This window comes from Drosophila bipectinata, chromosome 4 (assembly GCF_030179905.1).
Source record: "Drosophila bipectinata strain 14024-0381.07 chromosome 4, DbipHiC1v2, whole genome shotgun sequence".
NCBI lineage: Eukaryota > Metazoa > Arthropoda > Insecta > Diptera > Drosophilidae > Drosophila > Drosophila bipectinata.
Window position 1 is genome coordinate 10,611,983 of NC_091740.1, and position 27,519 is coordinate 10,639,501.

At 37.5% G+C, this 27,519-nt stretch overlaps 1 protein-coding gene across 6 annotated transcripts; it reads left to right on the plus strand.

The window, feature by feature from the left end:
* Positions 1 to 1,080: 1,080 nt before the first annotated feature.
* Positions 1,081 to 27,519, plus strand: Dyrk3 (Dual-specificity tyrosine phosphorylation-regulated kinase 3). Of its 6 annotated transcripts, none has more exons than XM_043213488.2 (6): positions 1,081 to 1,185; positions 1,537 to 2,325; positions 2,396 to 3,276; positions 18,733 to 19,309; positions 26,552 to 26,926; positions 26,984 to 27,519. In XM_043213488.2, the coding sequence occupies exons 2-6, from the start codon at positions 1,920 to 1,922 to the stop codon at positions 27,214 to 27,216; spliced, it is 2,472 nt and encodes an 823-aa protein (XP_043069423.1). In that variant the 5' UTR covers positions 1,081 to 1,185; positions 1,537 to 1,919; the 3' UTR covers positions 27,217 to 27,519. The 6 variants fall into 6 exon arrangements, with proteins under 6 accessions (XP_043069423.1, XP_043069424.1, XP_043069422.1 ...); XM_043213489.2 differs by having other exon boundaries at positions 1,086 to 1,199; positions 1,734 to 2,325; XM_043213487.2 differs by having other exon boundaries at positions 1,087 to 1,199.

Below are 27,519 nucleotides of genomic sequence, written 5' to 3' on the forward strand. Positions count from 1 at the left end.
ATTCACTGGAAGACGCCCCCGACTTTTTTCTTCAACATTTCAACTCCTGGAATCTTTTGCGGCAACAATGCCCCCCTACAAACACAGTTTTCCGATTGGAACCATGGTTTGGGTAAGATATATGGATTTAGAAGACAGTATCCTTTATTTCTTTCTATGCAAAAAGAATTATAGTCGCGCTCCCAATCAGTTTTAATTCTGTTGAAGATGTGAGTGATAGCATCATTGATCGTGTATCTGATATTTATATAGGATCCCAAGGTATTGGCGTTTTTTGCAGCAGAGTCAGCAACTTAATTTCCTTTAATATTCAAATGGCTCGGAATATGATGTAGTTGAATAACCAATATATTGATATCAATTTTTTTGAGTATTTCAGCCACAATGCGATTAGAAGAATTCCGCTTTTGAAGGGCTTGAATAGCACCCAAACTATCCGTTAAGATAGCTACCCTTGTAATATGTTGGTCAATTGCAAATTCAATGGCTTTCTCTAAGGCTTTAAGCTCTGCAGTAAGTAAAGAGAACTTATTATTCATATAAAAGCTTTTAGTTGTGTTACTATTGACATGATAAAAGGATCACCCAGTGAAATTATCTCTAATAGAGCCATCCGTGTAAATTATTTCGAAATTTTGGCTAATTAATAAACTATGTTGTTCTCTAAAAAGAATGTCCACCACGTCCAGCTTTCTTTAAAACAAAATACACTATTTTAGTGCCAATTCTATTCTCTGCTATATTTTAAACATCTGTGCGTTTTATAAATGTGAAGAGCTGAAGGAATGGAGTTACGTCGGAATGGGCTGTAATTTTTGTGTATCATGCTTGTTTGAGCCTCCTCTACCTAAAGGAGTACAACCCAAAAGAGGGCAATTATATACCCATTTTTGACCTACTTAATGTGAGTAGATCCCGCTCAAAGTGGGAAAAATAGAATAATAAACAAGGTGAAAATTTGGAAAAACAAAATAATCGTTGCTATGTTCCAGTCCTAACGTCCCCCTTCGACAATGACTTTTAGGACGCTAAGTTGACGGACATATTATGAGAAATGTTTTGCCATTGGTATTATTTTAGTATATTGTATGTTAGTATAGTGTCATCTCAAAATGTGAATTCGCTGGTGTTAGGAATCGTGTTCGCAAAAACAAAATTACGTTTTATGTGTATATTATACAGCAGGTGTTATAGCAAAAGTGTGCTATAGGAGTGATTTACTTTTTTTTAATTAGAAACTTTATTTATTGTCTAGCTGCTTATACTTATACTTGTTTTTACTTATATATGTGTACATGTACATATGTACATTCATGCATACATATAGTTTTTTTTTTCAAATGTTTTGTATGAACTTTAAATTCAGTGCATATTAAATAAAAGTACCGGAACACAGGCAATATTTTATGACCTGTCAAACATAAAACTAATAAAATAACGATATATCTACATATATGTACATATAAATAAATGTATGTACATATATGTCGAGCAAAAACAATAAATGTTAGTATTAATTATTTGACTTTTTGAAAGAACCGGATCAAATACAATTTGAAAGATGTGGAGCTACGCAAACAAAAAATTAAAAGCGTACAAAATTAAAACTTTAATAAAAACATAAAAAATTTTTTTTTCACATAATACATAAATAAAAAAACAATCTGTTACATGAGACGGTGCCCAAGTTATGCTAAAAAAAATATATAAAATCACTATATAATTTTCTACAGCCATCCCGAAATATAAAATTAGTTTTAGTTGTATGCAATAAATTAAAAATTATAAAGACTTTTATATGGATAAAATTGAAAATTTAAATTAGTGAATATCGTAAATCAACCAGAAGAAACAATTTATGTTGTAATTTACCTCAAAATATTTATGTTGATGTTAATGTTTTGAGTGTCTGGGCCAATATGGTTGGCTCTAACAATACAAATAATACTACAAAATTGTCTGGAATGAATCCAATTCACACTGGCTTACATTCAGGAGAAAATAAAATAAAGGATATTCCCTCAAAAAATATAACAATTTTTAAAACTTCTCAAAAGTCCAAAACGATACCATATTTCAAAGTCCAAATGCTTCAACAAAATCAAAGACTTCATCAAACTAATTCTCAGATTTCGAATCTTCAGCAATATGAAGATATTGCGGTGCCACAGTTTAGTAGTAGCTATGGATCATCGACCATGGTTCATAAACGTAATGATTTCCAATCACAGTCAAATACGAAACTTATTAATTTTTCTGAAGATATTCAAAATTTGCATCGTAGTTCAAATACCGATAATTGTGAACTCTCGGAGTCGATTCAAGGTATATAGCATTATTTCTTATCTACATATGAACATATTTACGTCTTAATAAATTATTTATTTCTTTCTAGCTCATTCCATGCCTATGGTAACAGTGAATTCGACAAAATCTGATACTGCCCACAGACGAAATTTAGGGGAGAAATGTTTTAGCACTGCTTCGGAAAACTGTAAACCAATTGAAAAAGAACAAATCGAATTGCCTATTTCTTTGAAAGATAATCTAGTAGTCGACAAGAACTGTTTTTCATTTCACGAGCAGATTATTATGTCTGGACAACAGAAAATCGCATTATCGGAAAAACCAAAAGTGTTGGTTGTTTCCCCCCAACAGGTTATGATTTTGTACATGCATAAACTGACTCCCTACGAGCGTACAGAAATACTCGCATTTCCTCAAATATATTTTATTGGTGCTAATGCAAAAAAGCGACCAGGAGTCTATGGACCAAATAACTCAGATTACGATAATGAAAACGGTGCTTATATCCATGTACCACATGATCACGTTGCTTATCGTTATGAAATGCTTAAAATTATCGGTAAAGGCAGTTTCGGCCAGGTCATCAAAGCCTATGATCATAAGACCCATGAGCATGTAGCCTTAAAAATAGTTCGGAATGAAAAGCGTTTTCATCGGCAAGCCCAAGAAGAAATACGAATTCTTCATCATTTGCGTCGACATGATAAATATAATACAATGAATATAATACATATGTTTGACTACTTCACATTTCGTAACCATACTTGCATTACATTTGAGCTTCTTAGCATAAATCTGTATGAATTAATAAAAAAAAATGGATTTAAGGGCTTCAGCTTGCAGTTAGTTAGAAAATTTGCGCATTCACTTCTTCAATGCTTGGATGCACTTTATAAAAATGACATTATACATTGTGATATGAAGCCAGAAAATGTTCTTTTAAAACAACAAGGCCGCTCCGGTATTAAGGTAAGTAACGTGAAACAGCAAATTGGGCTTCTTAGGGATCAAGGTTCTGATTGAGCTATTAAACTTTTTAGTCAACGATTATAATCGTTATTAATTATTATTAATAATTATTTTTATACCCTTGCAGACGGTATTATTATTTTGGTCAAAAGTGATCAACGGAGTGAAGACATTTTCGATCCTATATATATTCTTGATTAGGATCAATTCCCCTTTTAAATTTAATTTTTCATTGGATTGAATTTAAAATTTTATTCCACCATTAAGTACTTTAAAATAATAAGCAATAATAAATAAAACAATAAGCAATCAACAGCTCATACTTTCGACACACTTTCCACTTCGAAAATTTACATTGTAAATATTTTACGTAACGTAAAAATATTTTCGTTGTCACGGCCCTTGAGGCGCGGTGACCAATTCAACAAATGAATTTACAAGTTAACGGCAGTGCCGGAGATTGGTTTTAATGGTCCTCATTAATGTATGAGACTCTGACACAAACTGAAACTTAAAGCTAACAAAAAGTATTTCATGGCGGCCACGCAAATGTGCAGTGCTTGGCGCTATGCATTGGCTTCCAGCCAGACGCTATGTCAGCAGTTTGGCCAGAGCGAGCTCTTAAATAATCGGACATTGCCGCTGCTTAGTTTACTTCAGTTAACTTATACTTTATAGGGTCGGAGATGTCTCCTACACTGCGTTGCACACTTCTGGAAAAAATTATAATACCTTCTGCAAGGGTACAAAAAGTCCCAACCTTCTATCTTCAAAAATACCAAGGTTGGTATTTCTACCAAATACCATTTCCGATTGTTCAGTTATATAGCAGCAATATATCTTATTCGGATAGGTCGGATTAACTGACCAAAAATATAATCTGTACTAAGTTTCAGTTTTCTATCTTTAAAAACACGAAAGTTGGGTCATTTTCGATCGTTCAGCTATATGGCAGCTATAAGATATAGTCGGCCGATCCCGGTCGATCCGACTTATATACTGCGTGCAAAGCAAAGAAGGGTGCGTGCAAAGTTTCAAGTCGATAGCTTTAAAACTGAGAGACTAGTTTGCGTAGAAACAGACAGACAGACAGACGGACACACGGACATGCTCATATCAACTCAGGAGGTGATATTGATCAAGAATATATATACCTTATAGGGTCAGAGATGTCTCCTTCACCGCGTTGCACACTTTCGGACAAAATTAAAATACCCTCTGCAAGGGTATAAAAAAGGAAAATGAATATTGTTCAAATTTGTCGCGGAAGTACTGCAATGTGAATAATCGTAATATTATACAGGGCAAGGTGGTTTAACGGACCTCAAAATACAAAATTATGGTTTAAACAGTTCTTTAATATCCAAACCAAGTTAATCTATAACTCTTCATCCCAGAAAATGACCCACATTCAAATGGGTGACACATTACCTTAAGCATATAGTTTTCCAAAAACCCCAACATGGCACGATTCAAAAATGGGTAAAAATTGTATGCCCAAGTGGGCGCAAAGGGTTTTTTATGCTATATTTAGATCAGTGGGGGGCACACTCATTTTCTATCGCACACACGCACACATTCTGACCCAGCTGCTGCTAAAATTTTTTTAGAAGCTCTCTCATGTGCTCCCCTTTTGCCTCATTTGGCCGCCCAAACTAAAAAAAAAACAATAGGAAAGGAAAGCTAACATTGGGCGGATCCGAAGTTGATTTACCCTTGCAGTTAAAACCCGAAACATCTGATATAGTTGTCAATCCTTATGAGAATATCAGAATATAACCAATTTAAGAAAGCTACAAAAATGTCCCATGCTTCTATCATCAAAAATACCAAAGTTGGTATTTCTACAAAATACCATTTCTGATCGTTCAGTTATATGGCAACTATAGGATATAGTCGGCCGATTGAAATTTGGTAGGTTAGATCAAGTTACCAAAAATAGAATCTGTACGAAGTCCGAACTTCATATATCTTTCGGAACGTTCTGACAGCTGGTCACACATAAGCACTTTGCGCTTTTTTTCCCTAAATTGTCAAAAAAAAAAAAAAGATAATTTCCCATTTCAAAAGTTGCAACTTTGCAACATGGAAGAAGATTCTGCATAGAGGGAGGAATTTCAGAATTTCATAAAAGAGGGATTTATTATTACAACGAGAGGAAATCCCCTTAAGTCAAAAATGCCCCACTCAGCCAGGGCAAGGACCCTGTGCTCTGATGCGGCTAATTTTCAAAAAAGGAAAACATCGGATTCACATCGACACTTAAATGGACATCTTGGAGTCAGAAGAATGCAACGCTAATGTTTTACGGCAGACTTTGATCAACAAGCAGGATACAAATGTCATCAACATCAACGACAATGACAACGGCGATCCCTCCAAACCACAGCAAGTACCGCTTAGCTATAAAAGCAATCACAAAGGTCCTTATTTTGTTTATATTGACAAACTCACTAACGGTGACAGTACTAGAGAGAACCGTGAACCTATTAATGCCCTCGAACTAAATGCAACTATTTTTAAGCTTAAACTTAAAGATATATTAAAATAAAATAGGCTACGGGCGTTGTAAGGCAGAGTGCAAGACAGCTAAAGCAGATAATGATTTATTAAATTCTGATCTAAAAAAAGAGGGCTACGACCCCAAAATTCTTAAGCATTTATTTTTTAAGACTGGTATTATTTTTTAAATTCCAATAAAATTTACTACTGACGATTTAAAAGAATTTATTTCATCCCCAGTGCCCATTCACGAAATCATTAGAGTTAATAGAAAAAATGAAAACAAAGAATTTGTTCCCACGTCCAGGGTTAAGAATATTTTTAAAGGCTCCCAGATTTCAGAGGAAATTGACTTCCTTTATACAAAGGTCAAAGTGGAACCTTATGTTCCTTTTAGCCAATGTTTAAGGTGCTTCAGATTTGGGCATTTTGCTCAGCACTGTAAGCAGTCTGAAGAGAAGTGTCGCAATTGTTCCCTTTCTCATCCAAGAAAAGAGACATGTACGACACTTAAATGTATAAACTGCCACTTCTCCCACACCGCTACCTTCCTTGAATGTCCGGCAAGGAAAAGAGCGTTTGCCATACAAAAATGTATGACATCGCAAAACCTATCTAGAGTGGAAGTTAGAATAAGATATCCTGCTCTTTTTGATAAAGTAGCTCCATCCACTCTGGAGATTTTTAATACCACAGAATTCCCTCTACTACAAGCCCCTAAAAATTCTGCAACCCCGGTTTAGCAGGATAACACTAAATTAGCTGATGAATCTGGCTGATTCTAGCTTTTTCCCACCTTCAGCCAGTTCTTTATCACAACTCAGCCTTGGAAACAGCTGAGAACAGTCTAATCAACATTTCTTCGGAGATTGCCTCCTTCCTTTTAATAAACAATCCGAACCACTCAGGTAATACCAGATCTTTTCTCGAATCCTTAAGGGATATTATAGCCAAAGCCAACTCTGAAATCGATATGAAAAAAATGAAATTTTTTAATCTTTCATCATGATTAAGCCTATAAAAATACATCAAAATAATATTGAAAGCTTAACTTCCCAAAATAACAAACAGTTGTTGGAACTTTTTCTTATTAATAACAATATTGATATTGCCATTCTTTCTGAAATTTGGGTAGTAGATAATGCCATGTGTAGTCTAGCAAACTATAATTTCATTTGCAAACCTCGGGAGGATGGTAATGATTTACGTGAAAAACAATCTTAATATTAAAATCCTAAGTCTTAACTCAAAAATCGAATCTATCGGTATATCAACTAAAAACCTTTGGCACAACTTTAACATATTCAGCGTCTATGCCCCACCTAATTTGAGCATAAATGATTTTAAAGCAGGGCTCAAGGAAACTATGTGCATAGCTGCTAAACTAAATGGTCCCTCCTTAGTGGGGGCGATATTAATGCCAAATCGTCCATATGGGGCAGCCTCATTCAGGACAACAAAGGTATGGCAGTGGAGGAAGTACTTCTATCCACAGGTTTTTTTTTGTATTAACGATGGTTCTCACACCTATTCCACTAACCCTGCTTCCAGTTCAGTCCCTGACGTTTCGTTTGTTAATAAAAATTCCCTTTCTCCTATTTGGACTACTGCAAACTCTAAAATCTCCAACAGTAACCATTTTCCAATAATAATTGAGTTATTAAATGTTCCTTCCACTATCACCTTACATAAAACCCAACGGAAAAAGTTATCAAAAGATTTTTCCAAAATTAATATTAGCTCTCTTGACAGTTTATGTAGCGCAGCTAAGGACATAATAAAAAAAAACACTATAAATTTCAAGCAAAATAATAAATATGTTCCAAAAAAGTACTGGGATAATACTTGTGAAAGGCTTTTTAGATTTAGGAATGCATGCAGACAAAAATATTATAAAATCAAATTGACATCCGATGCAGTATTGTATCTAGAGTCAAATAAAAAACTAAACAATTATTTTTATAAAGTTCGTAAAGAAAACATGAATACTCTAGCTGACTCATCGAACCACCAGTCTCCAAAAGAGTTATGGGAAAAAATCAAACCCTTAAAATATTACAAACAAACTAAACCCACACCTAAACTTTTTGACGACCAGGATCATCAAATTATTGTTCAGCAAATTGCAATAGCTCCTGATACCCCAGGCTGTATAAATTATAATTTCCCTAATTTTGAACTTGGATCCATAAACAAAAAATACTTTTCTCCTAATGAAGTCTTAGACTTTCTCAAGACTCGTAACCCAAATTCTTTGAAGGGATTCGATAATATTTCTTATAGTAGTATGCTTCTATCTTTACCTCCCGAACAAATTCAAAATTTTGTTTCCATGTTGAATGATATTTTTAACGGAGGCCAAATACCCGATATATGGCAAAAAATTAAAATAGTAGCTGTTCCAAAAAAAATTTTGGATTCCTCTATCATTACTAACAATAGACCTATATGTTTGTTAAGTGTAGTTTTTAAGTGCCTTGAAGGTCTTGTCAAAAATAGCTTAGAAGAACACATTACAAAAAATCAACTACTTCCTGATAGGTCTTACGTCTTCAGGAGAAACCGCTCAACAGCACAATGCATTAATGATGTGATAAACAATGTTGCTAATCTTAAAGCCAAGGTTTTTCATGTTTTGGCAGCAGTACTGGACCTGAGTAAAGCCTTTGACTGTGTCAATATCTCCATTCTTTACAAAGTTCTTGTTGATTTTGGTTTCAACCACCCTTACATTAATTTCATGATTGACTTTTTAAGAAAAAGAATCCTGGTTTTGGGAAAATCCGAGGTCATTGTAAGCAAAGGAGTTAGTCAAGGAAGTTGCCTCAGTCCTATTCTTTTTAACCTGTACACAACCGTCCTTCATACTATTATGGATCATAAAAGTCTACTTTTTCAATACGCGGACAATTTTTTTCTTATTGCTTTTGACAAAGACTTCATGACTGCAAGAGAAAATCTTGAACAAAAGGTGAATCTTTTTAAAGAAACTTGTGATACGATTAATCTAACTTTTAATCCTTCCAAATCATCTGTGATACATTTTAACAATAGAAGACGTTCTTTAAATATTATGTGCAACAATCTAGTGATTAAGGAAGTTGACCATGTTATTAACTTAGGAAGAACCATTAGTACTAACAACTCCTCTATCAATAATGTTAGACACATGCTTGTTAAGGCGAATAAAACAAATATGTTGTTAAATATGCTTAGTGGATGCCGCTTCGGTATCGAAGACTGTTACATCTAGTTTCCAAATACATGCTAATTTCTACCTAAGGAAATATTATTTACCACCTTGCAGCAGAACTCCCCCTGCCTATAGAATGAAATTTGCTAAAGCTAAGGAATTAGCTAAAATATTCACTCTTAATCTCCCAGCTGCTTTGCTACTTAAAAACAACTTCGCCGCCAAAAACACTAGTTATATCAAAACATACTTAGAATTTAAAGACATTTTTGATTCTTTAACCTATGTAGATTGTTCATTTTCCAAGCCTCGGTTTTTAACATTTGATCCTAATTTTTTTAAGGGTTCTTACCATAACAAGAAATCTAGCAGCCCTGACGTGGTGGACATTCTTTTTAGAGAAAAACATAGTTTATTAACTAGCCAAAATTTCGAAATAATTTACACGGATGGCTCTATTAGAGATAATTTCACTGGGTGTGCTTTTATCATGTCAATAGTAACACAACAAAAAGCTTTTATATGCCTTAGAGAAAGCCATTGAATTTTCAATTGACCATCATATTACAAGGGTAGCTATCCTGACGGATAGTTTGGGTGCTATTCAAGTCCTTCAAAAGCGGAATTCTTCTAATCGCATTGTGGCTGAAATACTTCGAAAAATTGATAACAATATATTGGTTATTCAACTAAATCATATTCCGAGCCATTTGAATATTAAAGGAAATTAAGTTGCTGACTCTGCTGCAAAAAACGCCAATACCTTGGGACCCTATATAAATATCAGATACGCAATCAATGATGCTATCACTCACATCTTCAACAGAATTAAAACTGATTGGGAGCGCGACTAAAATCGTGCACCAACCTCGCCCCGATCCCAACGTTTCTAAAAAACTTCCTCCAAAACTTCGTTACCTGCGGATTAAAGCAGAAAAACAGCATCGCGTCGCTAGCAGACAACAGCTAGACCGACTGGAGGCGACAAATTTTGGAAGGAACGAAAGTGAAGGCGTCGCGTCCCTAGCAGCCAAAGCTAGGTTGAGTTGAGCACGCCATTCTTGGGGATAAAGGCAGAGGTAAGGCCTCGCGTCCCTATCAGCCACAGGCTAGGTCGAGTAAGCACGCAACCAAGAAGAAGAAAAGCAGACGCCATATTGCAAGCACGCCGGACGACGCGAAGCATGAACGTTGAAGTGTGCAGAATTTGCGAGAACAAAAACGAAACAGCGTGAGAAAATTGGGTACAGTGCGACGTTTGCGGAAGGTGGTACCATTTCGAGTGTGCCGGCGTAGAGGACGACATTGAGAGCAAGGATTGGAGCTGCGATTACTGTCTTGCGGGTTGCAACCACATAGCACCGTTCAGCGGTATGCAAAGATCACCAGTTACCCCTGAACCGCACGGCAAAGCGCTAGCCGTCGATACGCTAATCGATACTGCCGGCAACGGAAAGAACATGAATGTTCGGAAAGGCAATCCGGACATGAACAAGAACCAACTCTTGTTAGATATGCTCGAGAAGAAAAGACATTCTGAGGCAAAATTCATAGAAGAAAAGTACAAAATTGTCATGCAGATGAACCCCGCTGACGTAGCTGGGATGTTTCGAGCCACAGATTCACCTACAAGTACTCAAATAGCGGCCCGGCAAGCTATACCCAAGGACCTTACAACATTCAGCGGTGATCCTGAGGACTGGCCGTTATTTATCAGCACATTTGAACACAGTACGACAGCAGCGGGATATACGAATGTGGAAAACATGCTACGTCTGCAAAAGTCGCTTAAAGGGAAAGCTCGTGACTTGGTTAGAGATAAACTCCTACTTCCTAACCTAGTCCCAGAAGTCATCAGCACTTTGAAGATGTTCTTCGGCAGACCAGAGCACAGCCTAGAAAGAATGGTGGAAAAGGTGCGAAGACTGGCACCACCCAAAGACAGATTGGAGGCGTTAATAGAGTACGCGCTGGCAGTGCGAAACGTCTGTGCTACTATGGAGGCGTGCGATCTGAAGGCGCATCTCAACAATCCAATGCTGGTCAAGGAGCTGGTAGATAAGCTCCCCAACCAACACAAGCTAAACTGGGCAATGCAACCCCGCGACGATAGAGTGGCCGCAGTCAAGGCATTCAGTGATTGGCTGTATAAAATCGCGGAGGCAGCGTCATTAGTGGTGGCGCCATCGTTTTACATAACGGGCGCAGTTAATTCCCACAACAGTCGCCGCCCGGACAAGGGAGAGGCAGATGAGCCTGGACCAGCACGAGGACAAACACGATCGAACGCGATCCATACTGAAGCAGCTCAGCAGCAAGTTCAACTGAGGTGCGTAGCTTGCGGCGACCAGAGACACAACCCAGCACAATGTCAGGTATTCTCGAACCTTGACGCTGAGCACAGGTGGCAGGTATCAGAGCGGGTAAAGCCTGTTTCTGCTGCCTCAAGGTACACCGGAACAGATGCCAAACCGGGAACTGTAGAATTAATGGCTGTACAAGGAGACACCATGAGTTACTTCATACAGAATATGTTCCTAACACAATCGGCCAAGACAGACCACAGAGTCACGTGAGTACGCATCAAGACGACAACCACGGAAGTCAGTTCTTTCGCATCATTCCAGTCAAGCTGCATTACGGCAGCAGGCAGACCGAGATCTACGCCTTTCTAGATGAAGGATCATCCGTGACCTTAGCAGATGCATTCGTATTCCAAAGATTGGAAATACAAGGCCAGGCAGCGCCAATGTGTTTGCAGTGGGCCGCACAGACGACTCGACTCGAGAGTGGATCCGTAAAAGCATCCGTCCAAATCTCGGAAATGAACTGCGATAAGGTTTACTGGTTGAACAACGTCCAGACCGTTCAGAACCTAGCATTACCGAGACAGACAGTCAACATGAAGGAGCTATGCGATAGATTCCAGCATTTGAAAGACTTGCCGCTACGGTCCTACTCTGCCCAGCCAACTTTGCTAATCGGAACCAATAACTGGAAGCTAGCAGTCCCTCGCAAGGTCCGCGAAAGAAAATGGAACGAGCCGATAGCATCGAAGTGCATACTAGGATGGAGCATCCAAGGATCGGCGAACCCACAACGATCCATTTTCATTCACCACTGCGACTGTGACTGGCAAGAACTCCATGATGACATCAAGGAACATTTCAGCCTTGATGCACTCGTACCACGAAAGCTGCACTCAGCTGAAGATGAGCTGGCAGTGAAGATACTGGAAAACACGTGCCAAAAGAAGTCCGGAAAATATGAAGTTGGACTTCCGTGGCGCGGTGGTATCGACAAACTCCCTGAGAGCCGGAGCAAGGCTCTGAAGCGGCTTACCTGCATGAGGAAAAAGGTGTCTCGACCAGAACCAGATCTGTACGAAAAGATTGACGCCAAAATCAGGAACCTCCTAGACAAAGGATACGCGGTTAAGCTATCCGAGGAAGAAACCAGCCGGGAGAACAGCCGTACATGGTATCTGCCAATATTCATAGCGCTGAATCCAAACAAGCCGAAAAAGATAAGGCTCGTATGGGATGCAGCCGCAAAGGCACACGGATACGCGCTAAATGACTACTTACTCAGGGGCCAAATTGCCTAAACCCACTCATAGACGTCTTGCTAGCCTCGGGTCAACAAAATAGCGATTTGTGGTGACATTGCGGAAATGTTTCACAGGAAAAACATTCGCGAGGAGGATATGCAGGCGCAGCGATTTTTGTGGTATGACAAAGGCAGTGACAAAGTAGACACCTATGTTATGCGAGCTATGACTTTTGGGATTAGCTGCGCGCTGTTTATAGCGCACTTCGTTCGAGATAAGAACGCGGAAACCCACCAAGAAGAGTTCCCATTGGCCTTAATCGATAGCATGAGGAACGAACAGGAGGCCATCCAGATCACCAGACAAGTCATAGAAGTCCATCGCAGAGGCGGATTCGAGATCCGTAACTGGTCGTCGAATTCGGAAGAAGTATTCAAAAGCTTGCAGGATAATGGCAACGCTGGAACCCAAAAGCCCGTGGATTTTTGTGGAACAGAAAAGATACTTGGGACCCACATAATGATATCAAGGCTGAAGTGTGATGTGCTGGCGGAAAACACAGTCCCTACCAAGCGAGAAGTGTTACAAGTTTTGATGTCGATCTTCGATCCATTGGGATTTTTATCATGCCAAACGATCGGACTAAAAATACTCCTCCAGTGCATATGGCGGCAAAAAATTGAATGGGATCAGGAGCTACCTGAGAGGATTCTAGAAGAATGGCGCCAATGGAAAACCATCTTGCAAGACATAAGGACTTTCGAGGTCCCTAGATGCTTTTCCCCAGCCACATCGGAGCCATGTCAAATTGGACTCCATACATTCGTCGACGCCAGCGAGCAAGCATATTCTGCAGTCTGCTACTTGCGCGTGACAACGGATGACAGAGTCGGCGTATCTTTGGTAATGGCGAAATCTAAGGTGGCACCTTTAAAACCACTTTCGATTCCGCGTATGGAGCTGCAGGCAGCAGTTATGGGAGCACGCTTAGCCCAAAAGGTGATGAGCACACGCAACCTACGAATTGACAACGCCACATACACATACTGGTCGGACTCCAAGACAGTGTTGCAGTGGCTAACTATGGACCCCCGCAACTTTCATCAGTTCGTGATGCACAGAGTCGCCGAAATTCTGGAAACAACACTGGTCGAGGAATGGCGGTGGATTCCTTCAAAGCTGAACGTAGCAGATGGAGCTACCAAGGTCACCGAGCAAACCCACCGAGAGACGATGCGAGCAACTGGCCAATATCCAAGATATTAATCGGCTGCGAGCGAAATGTGCCGGACAAGACATGCCAGCAACCACGACAATGGCTCATGTGAGCAAGGCAAAAATGATGCTATACAAGCAATCTCAATCCATCGCCTTCGCAGCAGAACTAAAAACGTTATCCGCGGGAACGGCGCTCCCCAAGGGAAGCAGATTAGCCGGATTGAACGCATACCTGGACAACGATGGAGTACTACGAACCAGAGGCAGATTGAACGCAGTTGACATAGCTGAGGACGCCATCATACTACATGTAGCTCATGGATGCCGGATATCCGACCTCATAGTTAGGAGCTTCCACGAAAAGTATCACCATCTCGCTCATGAGACTGTAATAAACGGCATCAAATATTTGTTTTGTATCAGCCGGCTACGAGTATTGCACAAATCTGTGCGAAACACATGCCAACGATGCAAGATCGACAGCAGTTCCCAGACCACCCCAGATGGCACCGATCCCGAGGGCAAGAGTTGGAGAGGCCGTTCACCTATACAGGCGTTGACTATTTTGGCCCGTTATTGGTAAACGTCGGCCGGCGCAAAGAGAAGAGATGGGTAGCTCTGTTTACCTGTCTTAAGTTGCGCGGGGTGCATTTTGAGATCGCCTACAGTCTAGATACTAGTTCATGTATCAAGTGCCTAGCCAATTTTATGGCCCTTCGAGGGACACCGAGGGAAATATTCTCAGACAACGGTACAAATTTCAGAGCCACGGAAAAAGCCGTGCGCGAGGAGCTGAAAAAGATAGAGCACGATAAGATCACTGTTAAGTTCGACGGCATAAAGTGGCGATTCAACCCACCAGGATCACCGCACATGGGTGGAGCATGGGAGAGACTCGTCAGGACAACGAAAGGAATTTTGAAGAACATTTGCCCAAGTTACTCTTTCAACGACGAGGGGTTGGGAAACGCACTGATGGAGGCACAATTTATCATCAACTCGCGACCTCTCACGTTCGTAAGTTTGGATTCCGAGGATGACGCTGCCCTGACTCCAAACCACCTGCTGCTAGGATCAGCGAACGGATACAAGCCGCTGACAAAAGAGGGAATGAATCTGAAGCGTAGATGGAACGAGACTCAGCGCTTCGGAGAACGCTTTTGGCAACGATGGGTTAAGGAGTATGCACCCGTGTTAACCAGGCGCACCAAATGGTTTGAGAAGGTACCTCCAATCACCATCGGGAGCATCGTCGTAGTCGTGGACGAGCTTCTTCCTAGGAACCTGTGGCTAAAAGGACGCGTGACTGACGCAATGATGGACAAGTTCGGCGGGTGACCATCAAGATGCAGCATGGTGCTATAGAAAGACCAGCAACAAAGGTTGCAGTTCTGGACGTCGGCTTCAATAATGGTAACTGACCACGGAATCGGATCAATTACGGGGGAGGGAATGTTACCGCCGTCATAGAGTTAAGTTTATATTTGAAAAATGAAATCGTTAAAATTAGTGTTGAATAATGTTTAAATAAGTTTTGAAAAACGCTAGACGTAAGCTTATCGATATACGATATCGATATTAATGGCGGAAGAACGAAGCATTTTGCGATCGCTAGGTGAAGCTAACGAGGCGAGGGAAAACGACGAAGTTTTTTAGCTCTCGCGCGCCATGATTTAAGTTTAAATAAAGGAAAGAATAACCAAATCCATGTTTGCTTAAAAAATCGTGCACCAACCTCGCCCCGATCCCAACAATACCCTATACAAACTAAAAGTCCATGACAGTCCCAACTGCGATTGCAATTTCAATACAATAGAAGACATTTCACACATAATTTTAAATTGTTCCAAATACGATAATATTTGCAGAAACTTCCCGCTCCTGCTCAAATACGATACGAATCGATCTTTTTCTCAAGAATCAGTTGAAAATTACAGCTCAATAACTAATTTCATTAAACTGGCTAATATAGATTTATAAGGCGCCTTTTAACTTCTTTATATCACTGGAGATAATTAATACTATTAACTATGGATAACTATTAACAACCAGCATGTGCATATATGTATTAACAAGGTCACTTTAAATAGTTGACTATCACATCTTCATATCTTCATTATCGTTTATTTCCCAACCACATCATCAAGCCTCAAGTCATTTTAATATAAATAATTTGTTCGCATTGTCATAACAAGTATCTTGAAATTTTTAATTTCACACATAGGCGTTGGCGTTTACCCGTCTTCACGGGACGGCCAAGGAATTCTTCCCACTCTACTGAGCTGGGAAGTAACTTAATTTACAAAAAAAAAAAAAAAAAAAAAAAAAAAAAAAAAAAAAAATCGTAACTTTCCATCTTCAAAAACACAAAAGTTGGGTCATATTCGATTGCTCATATATATGGCTGCTAAAGGATATAGTTAACCGATCCTTATGAAATTTGACATGTCGTATTATTTTGCCAAAATACGATCTTACTCATAAAATAACAAAGTTACAGCATTTCCGATCAATCAGTTATATGGCAGCTATAGTTCCGACTTATTTACTGCGTGCAAAGCAAAGAAGGGTGCGTCCAAAGTTTCAAGTCGATAGCTTTAAAACTGAGAGAGTTGTTTCCGTAGAAACAGATTGCACCAGATATGTTTCTGGATTGCACCAGATATGTTTTTGGAAACGTCTATTTTTTTAAAGTTTTGTGACAATTTACATCGAAAACAGTCGTTCCATTATGTAACTCAACATGCATATCGGAAAAAATATCTCGGCAAAAAGGCACCATCTGACAATACTATTCGTCGTTTCGTGTCGAATTTTTTTGAACACGGGACAGAAGGAGATCGTCAACATGCCGTTCATCAAAGGCCAAGACGTTCCAATAAACTGGTTGCAGAAATGAAAGAGAGTGGTGCTCGGGACCCAACAGTGTCGTATCGTCGGCGCGCTCTGCATTTTCGGGACAGTAAAACGACTATGTGGCGCAGGTTTACGCCAACCAGCCTCAAACTATTGACGAGCTCAAGGCAAACATTTGTGCTGAAATCGAAGCTATAACACCCGAGATGCTCGGAAAGGTAATGGCAAACGCAGAAAAAAGGTGTCATTTTGTAATTGCTAACAAAGGTGACCACTTGATTGATATTTTTTTAAAAAAATAGCCCAAAAAAATTGTAAGGAACGAAACAGAATAAAAATACATTACTTATAGAAATCGGTTGTTTTTTCTCAAAGTTATTCCATGTTTACATACCGACATAAACGATGGAGCACCCTGTATAACGATATAAACGATTTCCAATCGATTTCTCGTGTTTTAAAGATGAATCTTGGTAATTATACCCTTGCAGAGGGTATTATAATTTTGTCCAAAAGTGTTCAACGCAGTATATAAAAATATATAAATGTGCAAAAGTAAATATATTCTCAGGATCACCTACTGAGTTGATATGAGCATGCCCGTCTGTCTGTCTGTTTCTAAGCGAACTTGTCTCTCAGTTTTAAAGCTATCGCCTTGAAACTTTGCACACCCTTTTAGAGAGTTCAAATTTTACATGAGAGCTATGTTTGGCAAAATAATACGAAATTCCAAATTTTATAAGGATTGGTCGACTATATCCTATAGCTGCCATGACCCATCGGAAATGACCCAACTTTCGTGATTTTAGAAAGTTGAAACTTGGTACAGATTATATTTTAGGTCAGTTAATCCGACCTACCAAATTTCATAACGATCGGCCAACTATATCTTACAGCTGCCATAACTGAACGATCAGAAATGGTTTTTGGTAGAAATACCAACTGGACTTTTTTTAGATTTTGAATTATAATAAATTGGGTTATATTATCACATTCCCATAAGGATCGGCAACTATATCCGATGTTTGCGATATATATTCGGTTTTAACTGCAAAGGTATATCAACTTCGACTCCGCCCGAAGTTAGCTTTCCTTTCTTGTTTTTTTTTTATTTGTATTCTAATTAATTGATTTCTAAGTAATTAAACATAAAAATGCTATTCAAAGTAGCTAAAAATGAAAAAATTTAATTGTTTTTATACCCTTGCAGAGGGTATTATAATTTTGGTCAAAAGTGTGCAACGCAGTGAAGGAGACATCTCCGACCCTATAAAGTATATATATTCTTGATCAGGATCACCTCCTGAGTTGATATGAGCATGTCCGTCTGTCCGTCTGTCCGTCTGTCTGTCCGTCTGTCTGTTTCTACGCGAACTAGTCTCTCAGTTTTAAAGCTATCGTCTTGAAACTTTGCACACACCCTTCTTTCCTTTGCACGCAGTATATAAGTCGGAACGGCCCGGATCGGCCGACTATATCCTATAGCTGCCATATAACTGATTGATCGGAAATGGTATAACTTTGGTGTTTTTAGAGTTAGAGAGTTCAAATTTGACATGTGAGCTATTTTTGGCAAAACATTACGTCATGCCAAATTTCATAAGGATCGGCCGACTATATCCTATAGCTGCCATATAACTGAACGATCGGAAATGACCCAACTTTCGTGTTTTTGAAGATAGAAAGCTGGAACTTAGTACAGATTTAATTCTTGGTCAGTTGATCCAACCTACCAAATTTCATTAGGATCGGCCGACTATATCCCATAGCTGCCATATAACTGAACGATCGGAAATGGTATTTGGTAGAAATATCAACTTTCGTATTTTTGAAGATAGAAGTTTGGGACTTTTTTTAGATTTTGTATTGTAATAAATTGGATTATATATTCCTATTCCCATAAGGATCGGCCAACTATATCCGATGTTTGCGATATATATCCGGTTTTAACTGCAAGGGTATATAAACTTCGGCTCCGCCCGAAGTTAGCTTTCCTTTCTTGTTTTTTCTTTAAAAGCCATTATTTTTTTATGAAAACATTGTACGATGAATATGTGGACAATTCTTTATAATTGCACAAAAAATAATATTATATATAATAATAATAACATTAAATGTTTTTCTATTCTAATTATAGGTTATAGACTTTGGCTCGTCTTGCTTTGAAAATCAACGTATATATACTTATATCCAATCGAGGTTTTATCGAGCACCAGAGGTTATATTGGGAGCAAAATATGGAAGAGCTATTGATATGTGGTCCCTGGGTTGTATTCTAGCTGAGCTCTTATCCGGACATGCATTGTTTCCAGGTGAAAATGAAAGTGACCAACTGGCTTGTATTATTGAAGTGTTGGGCATGCCAAATAAGAATATATTAGCAAACTCGAAAAGATCGAAATCTTTTTTTAGTCCCAAAGGCTATCCACGTTACTGCACTGTTCGCACAATGTCTGATGGAATGGTAGTGCTAATAGGTGGACAATCACGTCGTGGAAAACCACGAGGCCCTCCTTGCTCAAAAAGTCTGTCTAAAGCGCTGGATGGTTGCAAAGATCCCTTATTTCTAAATTTTATCCGTGGGTGTTTGGAATGGGATGCTGAAAAAAGATTGACACCATCTGAGGCGTTAAAACATCCATGGCTTCGACGTCGTTTGCCTAGGCCTCCAAGCGGCGGTTGTAATGTTAGCGGGGACCAGTCGCCAGTAACAGGTATAAAAACAATTACATTTTTTCAGGGACGGTCATCATTAAGAGTATTTAAAAATCACTTATATAAAAAAATTTGTATACAATGACTAATATTAAATGTAAGAATAATTAGAATGTATTGGTTTACATTTTCTTGATTGTAAATAATATATAGGTCTTCGAATTTCCAAAATATTTTAATTTTCCAATTGAAGACGTCGTTTCTGTGGAATAAAGTCTCTTTAACAACGACTTATTCTCAGCGTATGGGTTGGACAAGTTTTCTTGCTACGCAAAATCGGCCGTATGCTACTGAAAGCTAACAGTGTAATACAAAGGCAAACTATGTTGTAAAATTTTATTGACATGAATATATTATTCCCACTAGCATATTAAAAAAAAATTTAATATGTTTTAAATTTAACATTATTAAGAATTATTAACGAATTGACAGAGTGCCTTGAAATTTTTGGGACATGTTCAAAGTGTCAATTGGCAAAAGAATTGAAGAAACTTTCGTTTTTATACGCTTGCAGAGAGTATTATAATTTTGTCTCCGACCCTATAAAGTATATACGTTCGTCATGTCCGTATGTCGGTCCGTCAATCTGTCTGCCTGTTTCTAGGCAAACTAGTCTCTCAGTTTTAAACCTATCGACTTGAAACTTTGCACACATCCTTCTTTCCTTTGCACTATGGGGTTTTTGACCTGTTTTTTGTGGCATTAATTAATAACTCAGTCAGTTTTGGAGATATCGACATGAAACTTTACCAATCGTTATTATTTGATCCTAGGCACATATGTTATGAAAATCGTTCGGATCAGGAAACTATATCCTATAGCTCCCATAGGAACGATTTGGTAAAAGTAAAGATAAATTAATGAAATTTAAGTAGCTGATATTTGTTGCTATTTTAATACGATATAGCAATTTTGAACCAAATCGGATAACGTTTTCCCTGGGAACTATCAGTTTAAAATACCGGATTTCAGCGTTCTTCCATACAAATGCATATAAAAGTTGAAAAAGAAAAATTCCTTCATACAGCAGTATTAATCTTATTATTTATTTTTTTCATTTTCTATAATATATCAATATTATCTAAAAAAAACAAGCTGGAATCGTTAAATTCGTCATCTTCGAGACAAACATTATTTTCGTATTCGTACGAAAGCATCTCAATTACCTCAATTGGAAGTAAAAGACTTAGGTTTTTTATGCATCTTGATAAATTAAGGACAAAATAATTGGATCTGATGTATCCATAGCTCTGTTGAACACATCAGCGAAGGAATGTAATCGGCTGTGCTTTCTTGAATGGTGACGCCTGTCTGATTTATACAGCTTGTTTCAGGACTCAGACGCTTCTTCTCCAAAATAGCCGACTGAAAGCACCGTATTTTTCATTACTTCCATTAAAAACTGGTGGCTTTTTTTCAAAACGGCATTATCCACATTGTTATTTGCATGGCGTTAAAAAAAAACATTGTACAGCCATTTGATGCTTAGCCCGGCCCAAGCAGCGACCAAGTCGGCTTTTGGAGAAAGTGAGGTTATCTAAGAAAAATTCAAATTGCACCGATAGTGGAGAAAAGTGCACAATAAGACTAACAGCCTTTGCTCAGTATTGACAACGATACAACATACACTTGGACGCATTGAAAACTTTTTATTCCTTCTATTTCAAAACTCTTCTCAAAGTTGAAATTTGTTTCCCAAAATTCAGCTTAAGGTGCATCTATAAAATGACAAAATTTTAGTATAGACACGCACAATTTAAACAGTTAATATATTTAAAATGTAGTACAAACCTGTGAAATCAGTGTCCATTACTATTTTTCTTTTTAAATGGAGTTTTAAACAAATAATCTAATTTCTCAAATCACTATGTGAAAATTGCAAACTTAGCGCACGTGCTTTCGAATGCAACAGCTGACTTTGTAGCTGTTATGCTAGCATATGGTGCTAATAATTAATATTTTGAGTGTTAGGCATAATAGTTTGATGTTTTCTTAATACATTCCGATTAATTTTTTTTAAATCAGAGAACTTTCAAAAAATGATTAAATGCCACATAAAGTGGTCAAAAACCCCATAGTGCTTTGCACGCAGTATATAAGTCGGAACGGGATCGACTGACTATATCCTATAGCTGCCATACAACTGAACGATCGAAAATGTTTTTTTTTTTTCCTTATTACTCCTCTCGGGAGCTTAGGGCCTCTACAAGGGCTCTCCACCTAACTTTATTTTGCCGCTGTTTTTGCTTTTATTGTGTCCCAGCTGATGTTCTTTCGGGACATTTCTAGCAGTGCTGTACGACGCCAGGTCATCTTTGGGCGACCCACTCTTCTGCTTCCTTGTGGGTTCCATTCCAGAGCCATTCTTACGATGCTTCCTGGTCGATATGCGAATGGTCGTCAACGGGTTGGGGAGGTGGTTGGTTTCTTCTCTTCTTGTATTAGTTTCTTTAATCAATTGATTTTTCAGTTGATCCGGTGATTAGCCAGGTATAACCTATCCCAGAGGTGGGGCTGCCACCTGTCGATATCTGGGAATACCGTTTTTCGACCTCACATGTTTAGTAGCATCGGAAAAGAGACCACTAAGCGTAATGAGGCCGAAAAACTTTGGAGGTCATGATTGTCATGAGTGGGGTTCGAACCCACGACCCACCGCTTAGCGTGCAGCTACACTACCCACTAGGCTATGGGCCCCCCCATAGCTATGTAAAATGTTATTTGGTAAAAATACCAACATTGGTATTTTTGAAGATAGAATTTTGGGACTTTTTTTTAAATGTTTTATTATTATATTTAGGTTTTATTATGGAATTTTATCTGTCAATTATATGCATCCGATATATATTTCGATATGCATCCGATTTTATCTGCAAGAGTTTGCTTTCCTTTTTTTTTTTTTTTTTTTTTTTAAATGGTCGCTAGATAAGCTTTTTTTAATATCACCTTTTAAGCTTTTATTAATAAAACACCTAAGTTATAGCATTTCCGACCAATCAGTTATATGGCAGCTAGAACATATAGTTGGCCGTTCCGACTTCGTGGAGAAGAATGAAGGGTGTGTACAAAGTTTCAAGTCGATAGCTTTAAAACAGAGAGACTAGTTCGCGTAGAAACAGACAGACAGACGAACATGCTCATGTCAACTCAGGAAATGATCCTGATAAAGAATATATATACCTAATAGGGTCGGAGATTTCTCTTTCTGCCTAATAGAAAGAGTAATAATAATACCCTCTGCAAGGGTATAAAAATTCACTATTTAAATGCATTTAAACTTCTGAATTAACGATAAACACAATAACCAACTTAGTTTTTTCGGTTAAAAGTACTGATCTTTTTGTTCTTCGATGTTTTCATACACATTTACACCCGATATCTTTTTACGCGATTTCACTTTAACGCGGTTATTTTTGCAGCGCAAATTTCTTTTTTTACGCGGATTTTTCACTTTAACGCGATTGCGATCGCTATTACTCTATGTGTATCAATTATTCTAGTCAAATCTCAAATTATTCAAGCAAATCTAGTCATTAGTCATTTAGTTAGCGGTTACCATATTTACGCGATTTTTTTTTACGCGATTATATATGTGATACATGTGTATATGTGATACTTGTGTGTGTTTCGCCACCACTGATCTTAACTTTAGAATATTAAAAAAAATTTTAGATATTTGAAAAATTTCTAGGCTAGAAGTCCTCTCTAAGGTGTTATACGCCGTGGCGCGACCCAAAATTTTTAAAATTTTCTTTCTGCTTTGTGACATTTATCGATGAGGACGGCAGTCCACGGGTGACGAAGCAAGCAAACCTTAGCGTGCGCGTGAAGACATTATATATAGCCGATTAATTTTTAACTTACTGTGTGCGTTTAATCTGAATGCATGAAATACCAATCGAAAGGTATTGCTTTAGGTATACCATTTTTGTCATTTTGCCAAAAATCTATCACTTTAGGAGAAATTTTTGTAAAAATACGAGGTGTGTTCAAAAACTCGCGGGCAACATATTTTCGATTATCGATTTTTTTGTTTTGTTATGTTGGTACATTCTTTCCTAACATCTGTACCAAGTTTCAATCAAATCCCCTTTTTTGTTTGGTTGTGAGAGGCGTAAAGGTTACAAACTCTTTTGCGTGCTCGGCGATTTTTTGCTTTCGAAAAATATGGATCAAGGATGTGTATCAAATTTTGTGTATTTCTCCGAAACACTTGAAATGTTGACAGTGGCATACGGTGAAAGTGTTCTGAGATAGCCTTTGAGTTGACGCAACTTATTGACTTCAACACCAAGTTTTTTCCCAAAAATGACTTTTTTTGATCCTAAAACTCTACCGCAGCGCTGTTGTCACAAGATATATGCGCCAAAATATTTAGTTGCTTTATGTTGTGTTACACGCATTAAATTGGTCCGCAAAATTAAACCAAATTATGGAAAGAAATCTTCAAGGTATGCACTAATTAATGTAGTTCTAGGGATGTAATTCCCAATTCATGTGTATTTTTTTTACTAACATGCGTAAAAACATGAAAACTAACATGCGTTCTCCGTGTTTCGTGGAATATAACTAGTAAGCTGTTCCATGCTGAAAGCAACTAATTGGTCCAGATTTTACTTGTGAGTGTTGTCTTTAACCAAAAACCAAAAACTCATTCCCGTTCGTCCCCCTTTTCTCACATTTTGGTAGTATATAGGCACGATTGAGTTTAGTCACAGCAAACTTTTCGAAATATGGTGCAGCAACAATCGAAAAATTCAATGTGTATCAGAGTGGGTATACACCAAAATACACCAATTAATAAAAACACTGTAGAATCCAAAAAAATAAAGGAAATACTCAAAAAAAAAACTGAAATTTTCATATTTACATTCACAAATATCTTACCATGTGTTGCAAATATGCAATGTGTTGCAAATGTTTTATTCTAACAAAAGTACATGTGTATGGCAACGTGCTGCGTTGCCTTATATTCCCCTATCCGTCGCTCTTTCGCTAGCCACACGCAGGCCTTTTAACTTTTAAAATATGCCAGAATCGGTTGGTACTTTTCGGCATTTACAGTAACATCCATTAATGCCAACTCCATAATAGGAAAATCATCCCCAGACCATTCGGGATCCTCCTTGCCATACCGTTCGCCGTAAGGCCAATGTAGCACCTTTGTCAGCTTCAGTCATTTTTAACATATTTCACAAAAAAAATTTTAAAGGTTAAGAAGCTTTATAAAATAAAAACAAACTTTCAGGTAATGAAAGCTAAATGCCGTTAGGATATAACCAAAAAAAAATTAAACTCAAAATAATTACCCAAATACAATCGTGTCCGGATTTTATTGTCTGCTACTGCATTTTATTATCAGCGTCTAAAAATACAGGCAAATATGCATACATAGTTGTATCGTACATTCTAGAATGCATTCGAAACAATTCGAATGCGATATGAAACTCGAAATCATTCAATTCGTTTTTCATCCCCCGAATGTTGAGCGAGTGAGACCTACACTGTCGTGCAATTCATTACTTTTCGTCTCAGCATCCTATCCCACTCAATTCATTTTCAGGGTTGTGCCTTTGAATGTCGTTTTTTAGCCCACACCCATTTCTCTCCTTGCTCCTTTTTTGTAGGAATTGCTCTTTCGTATGAGAAATGCAAAGTCATATTACGTATGTTGCTCCCAGCATAGGCAAAAGCTAATTACAAAAAAAATTTTTCGTTTTTTTCTACCTCTTCCTATCTCTTTGTTCGTGGCCTCCGTTGCCGAGCTAAGCAACAAAAATTGCATAGTCTCTCAGTTTTTCGTACTAATACGAAGGCACTTCGTTTTTGTTTTGCCAAAAACTTTTCACTGTAAAAACCACGTTTTAATTTTTTTTTTTTTTTTTTTATTTATTTTTATATTGTATTTCTAAATTCTAATTTTAATATTAATATATATTTTTTTAAATTATTATTTCCTATTTATATATTTCATTATTCATTTTTATATTTATTATTTCATTTATATTTTTTCATAGTAGTTTTTTTTTTTAATGTTAATATAATATATGGTAATAATAATGGTACTATAATAAACAAGAAACCAAAGCTAACTTCGGGCGGAACCGAAGTTGATATACCCTTGCAGCTAAAACCGGATATATATCGCAAACATTGGATATAGTTGGCCGATCCTTATGATTACATAATAATAAAACCAATTAATTACAATAAAAAATCTAAAAAAAAGTCCCAAGCTTCCATCTTCAAAAATAGGAAAGTTGATATTTCTACCTAAGTGATATGTCAGTGATATGTCAGCTATAAGATATAGTCAACCGATCGTTATGAAATTTGGTAGATCGGATTAACTGACTAAAAATAGAATGTGTACCAATGCCATCTTTCTATCTTCAAAAACACGAAAGTTAGGTCATTTCCGATCGTTCAGTTATATGGCAGCTATTAGATATAGTCGGCCGATCCTTATGAAATTTGGCATGTCGTATTATTTTGCCAAAAATAGCTCATGTCAATTTTGAACTCTCTAACTCTAAAAACACCAAAGTTATACCATTTCCGATCAATCAGTTATATGGCAGCTATAGGATATTGTCGGCCGTGCAAAGGAAAGAAGGGTGTGTGCCAAGTTTCAAGTCGAAAGCTTTAAAACTGAGAGACTAGTTTGCGTAGAAACAGACAGACGGACAGACGGACATGCTCATATCAACTCAGGAGGTGATCTTGATCAAGAATATATATACTTTATAGGGTCGGAGATGTCTCCTTCACTGCGTTGCACACTTTTGGAAAAATTATAATACCCTCTGCAAGGGTATAAAAATAGTCAATGAATACTCTAATTTGGTTAGCTTACCACGTTTAAAAAGTTGCAAAAATCTATGTACAAAATTTCAAATCTAGAATTCTAGAAACTCGCAAGGGTATGTGTATGTGTGACACGCGTACGTGTAGGGCGAAGCCCAACTTTCATAAATATGCGGCTCTGTGCGACTTAAAAACCGAATACATTCAATAAGAGTACGTGTGTAAGAATAGGAGCACAAGAGTAACTAATGGAAAGAAATTTAAGCTTTTAATTATGTTGTCTACAGTCTATATGTTGTATGGCTAGTGTTAAGATCCAACAAAAAGTCTTCAATTGGAAAATGGAAAAATTGTTCTACATTTATTAACCCATTTACTCATTATTTACGGTTCCTTTTCATTTTATCAACTCTATTTAATCAAAATAATTTCAGGTTTAAGAATTAAGGCCGTAAATGATGTAGCTACACCCTCAACCTCGCTTACATCCGTATCTCTAACAATGGAAAGGGGTAACAGTAATTGTAGTGCTCATCTTAAAAATGATTTTATAACAGATGACTTAAAAGTGACTAAAAAGTGTAAAACTAATGAAGGAGCATTACCTGAGACAGATCCATTGAGAGATACCGAACTTTTGATAGAAAGTTTAAGAAAAACCACTGTGGCTTCGCCACACTTGTCTTCTACGTATTCTTCTGATCCAGAGGAACTCAATGTTCTTACTACTGGAAATAACATGGGGGAATCAATATTTGGCCCAGCTTCATTGTCCTATTTACCCCACATGAATAATAATGGAACTGACAGTAAATTAAAAAAATATTAAATAATAACTTAAATTTGTAACATAAACTATATTTCAGACTCATCTGGTACGTTACACACATCAGTCACAAATTTCAAAAGTCGAGTGGATTACTTGACTTCAAACACCCCAAATATAAGTAAAACAGATGACAGCTTTGCTTTTGATTCCGTGACCAGAGATTTTGCACCAGCGTCTTCGCTAAATTTATCAATATCCAACAACATTATTGGGAGCTCAAGCTTATCTCTTAACGCAAATAAATTACAAGCACAGTCAAATAATATCTAGAAAACTTTGACTATACGCTTTGTTATACGTGGAAACAGTTGTTATCTGATATATTAACAACTCACTGCCATAAAAGTGATAATTTAAGTGGTTATGTCTTCACCCGGATTGGCATTGCACTGGCATTTGTTTGAAAAGAGCCGTGGGTGTGCAGCATAGATCTCAAAAAAATATATTAAAATAATGCATTTTAAATAAACTGCGAATATCCCTTCATTAAGTAAAATACACTAAAAATGTTCAAAAATCTTTCTTAGTGTTGTGAATTTACACCGGTAATACAAATAAAATATTTCAATTGGA

Excerpts from the sequence above, each read along its gene's own strand:
- Dyrk3 (XM_043213488.2), top strand. The coding sequence starts at position 1,920 with ATGGTTGGCTCTAACAATACAAATAATACTACAAAATTGTCTGGAATG. Across the intron at positions 3,277-18,732 it reads AAGGCCGCTCCGGTATTAAG|GTTATAGACTTTGGCTCGTC; the intron begins GTAAGTAACGTG and ends TTCTAATTATAG. Across the intron at positions 19,310-26,551 it reads GGACCAGTCGCCAGTAACAG|GTTTAAGAATTAAGGCCGTA; the intron begins GTATAAAAACAA and ends AAATAATTTCAG.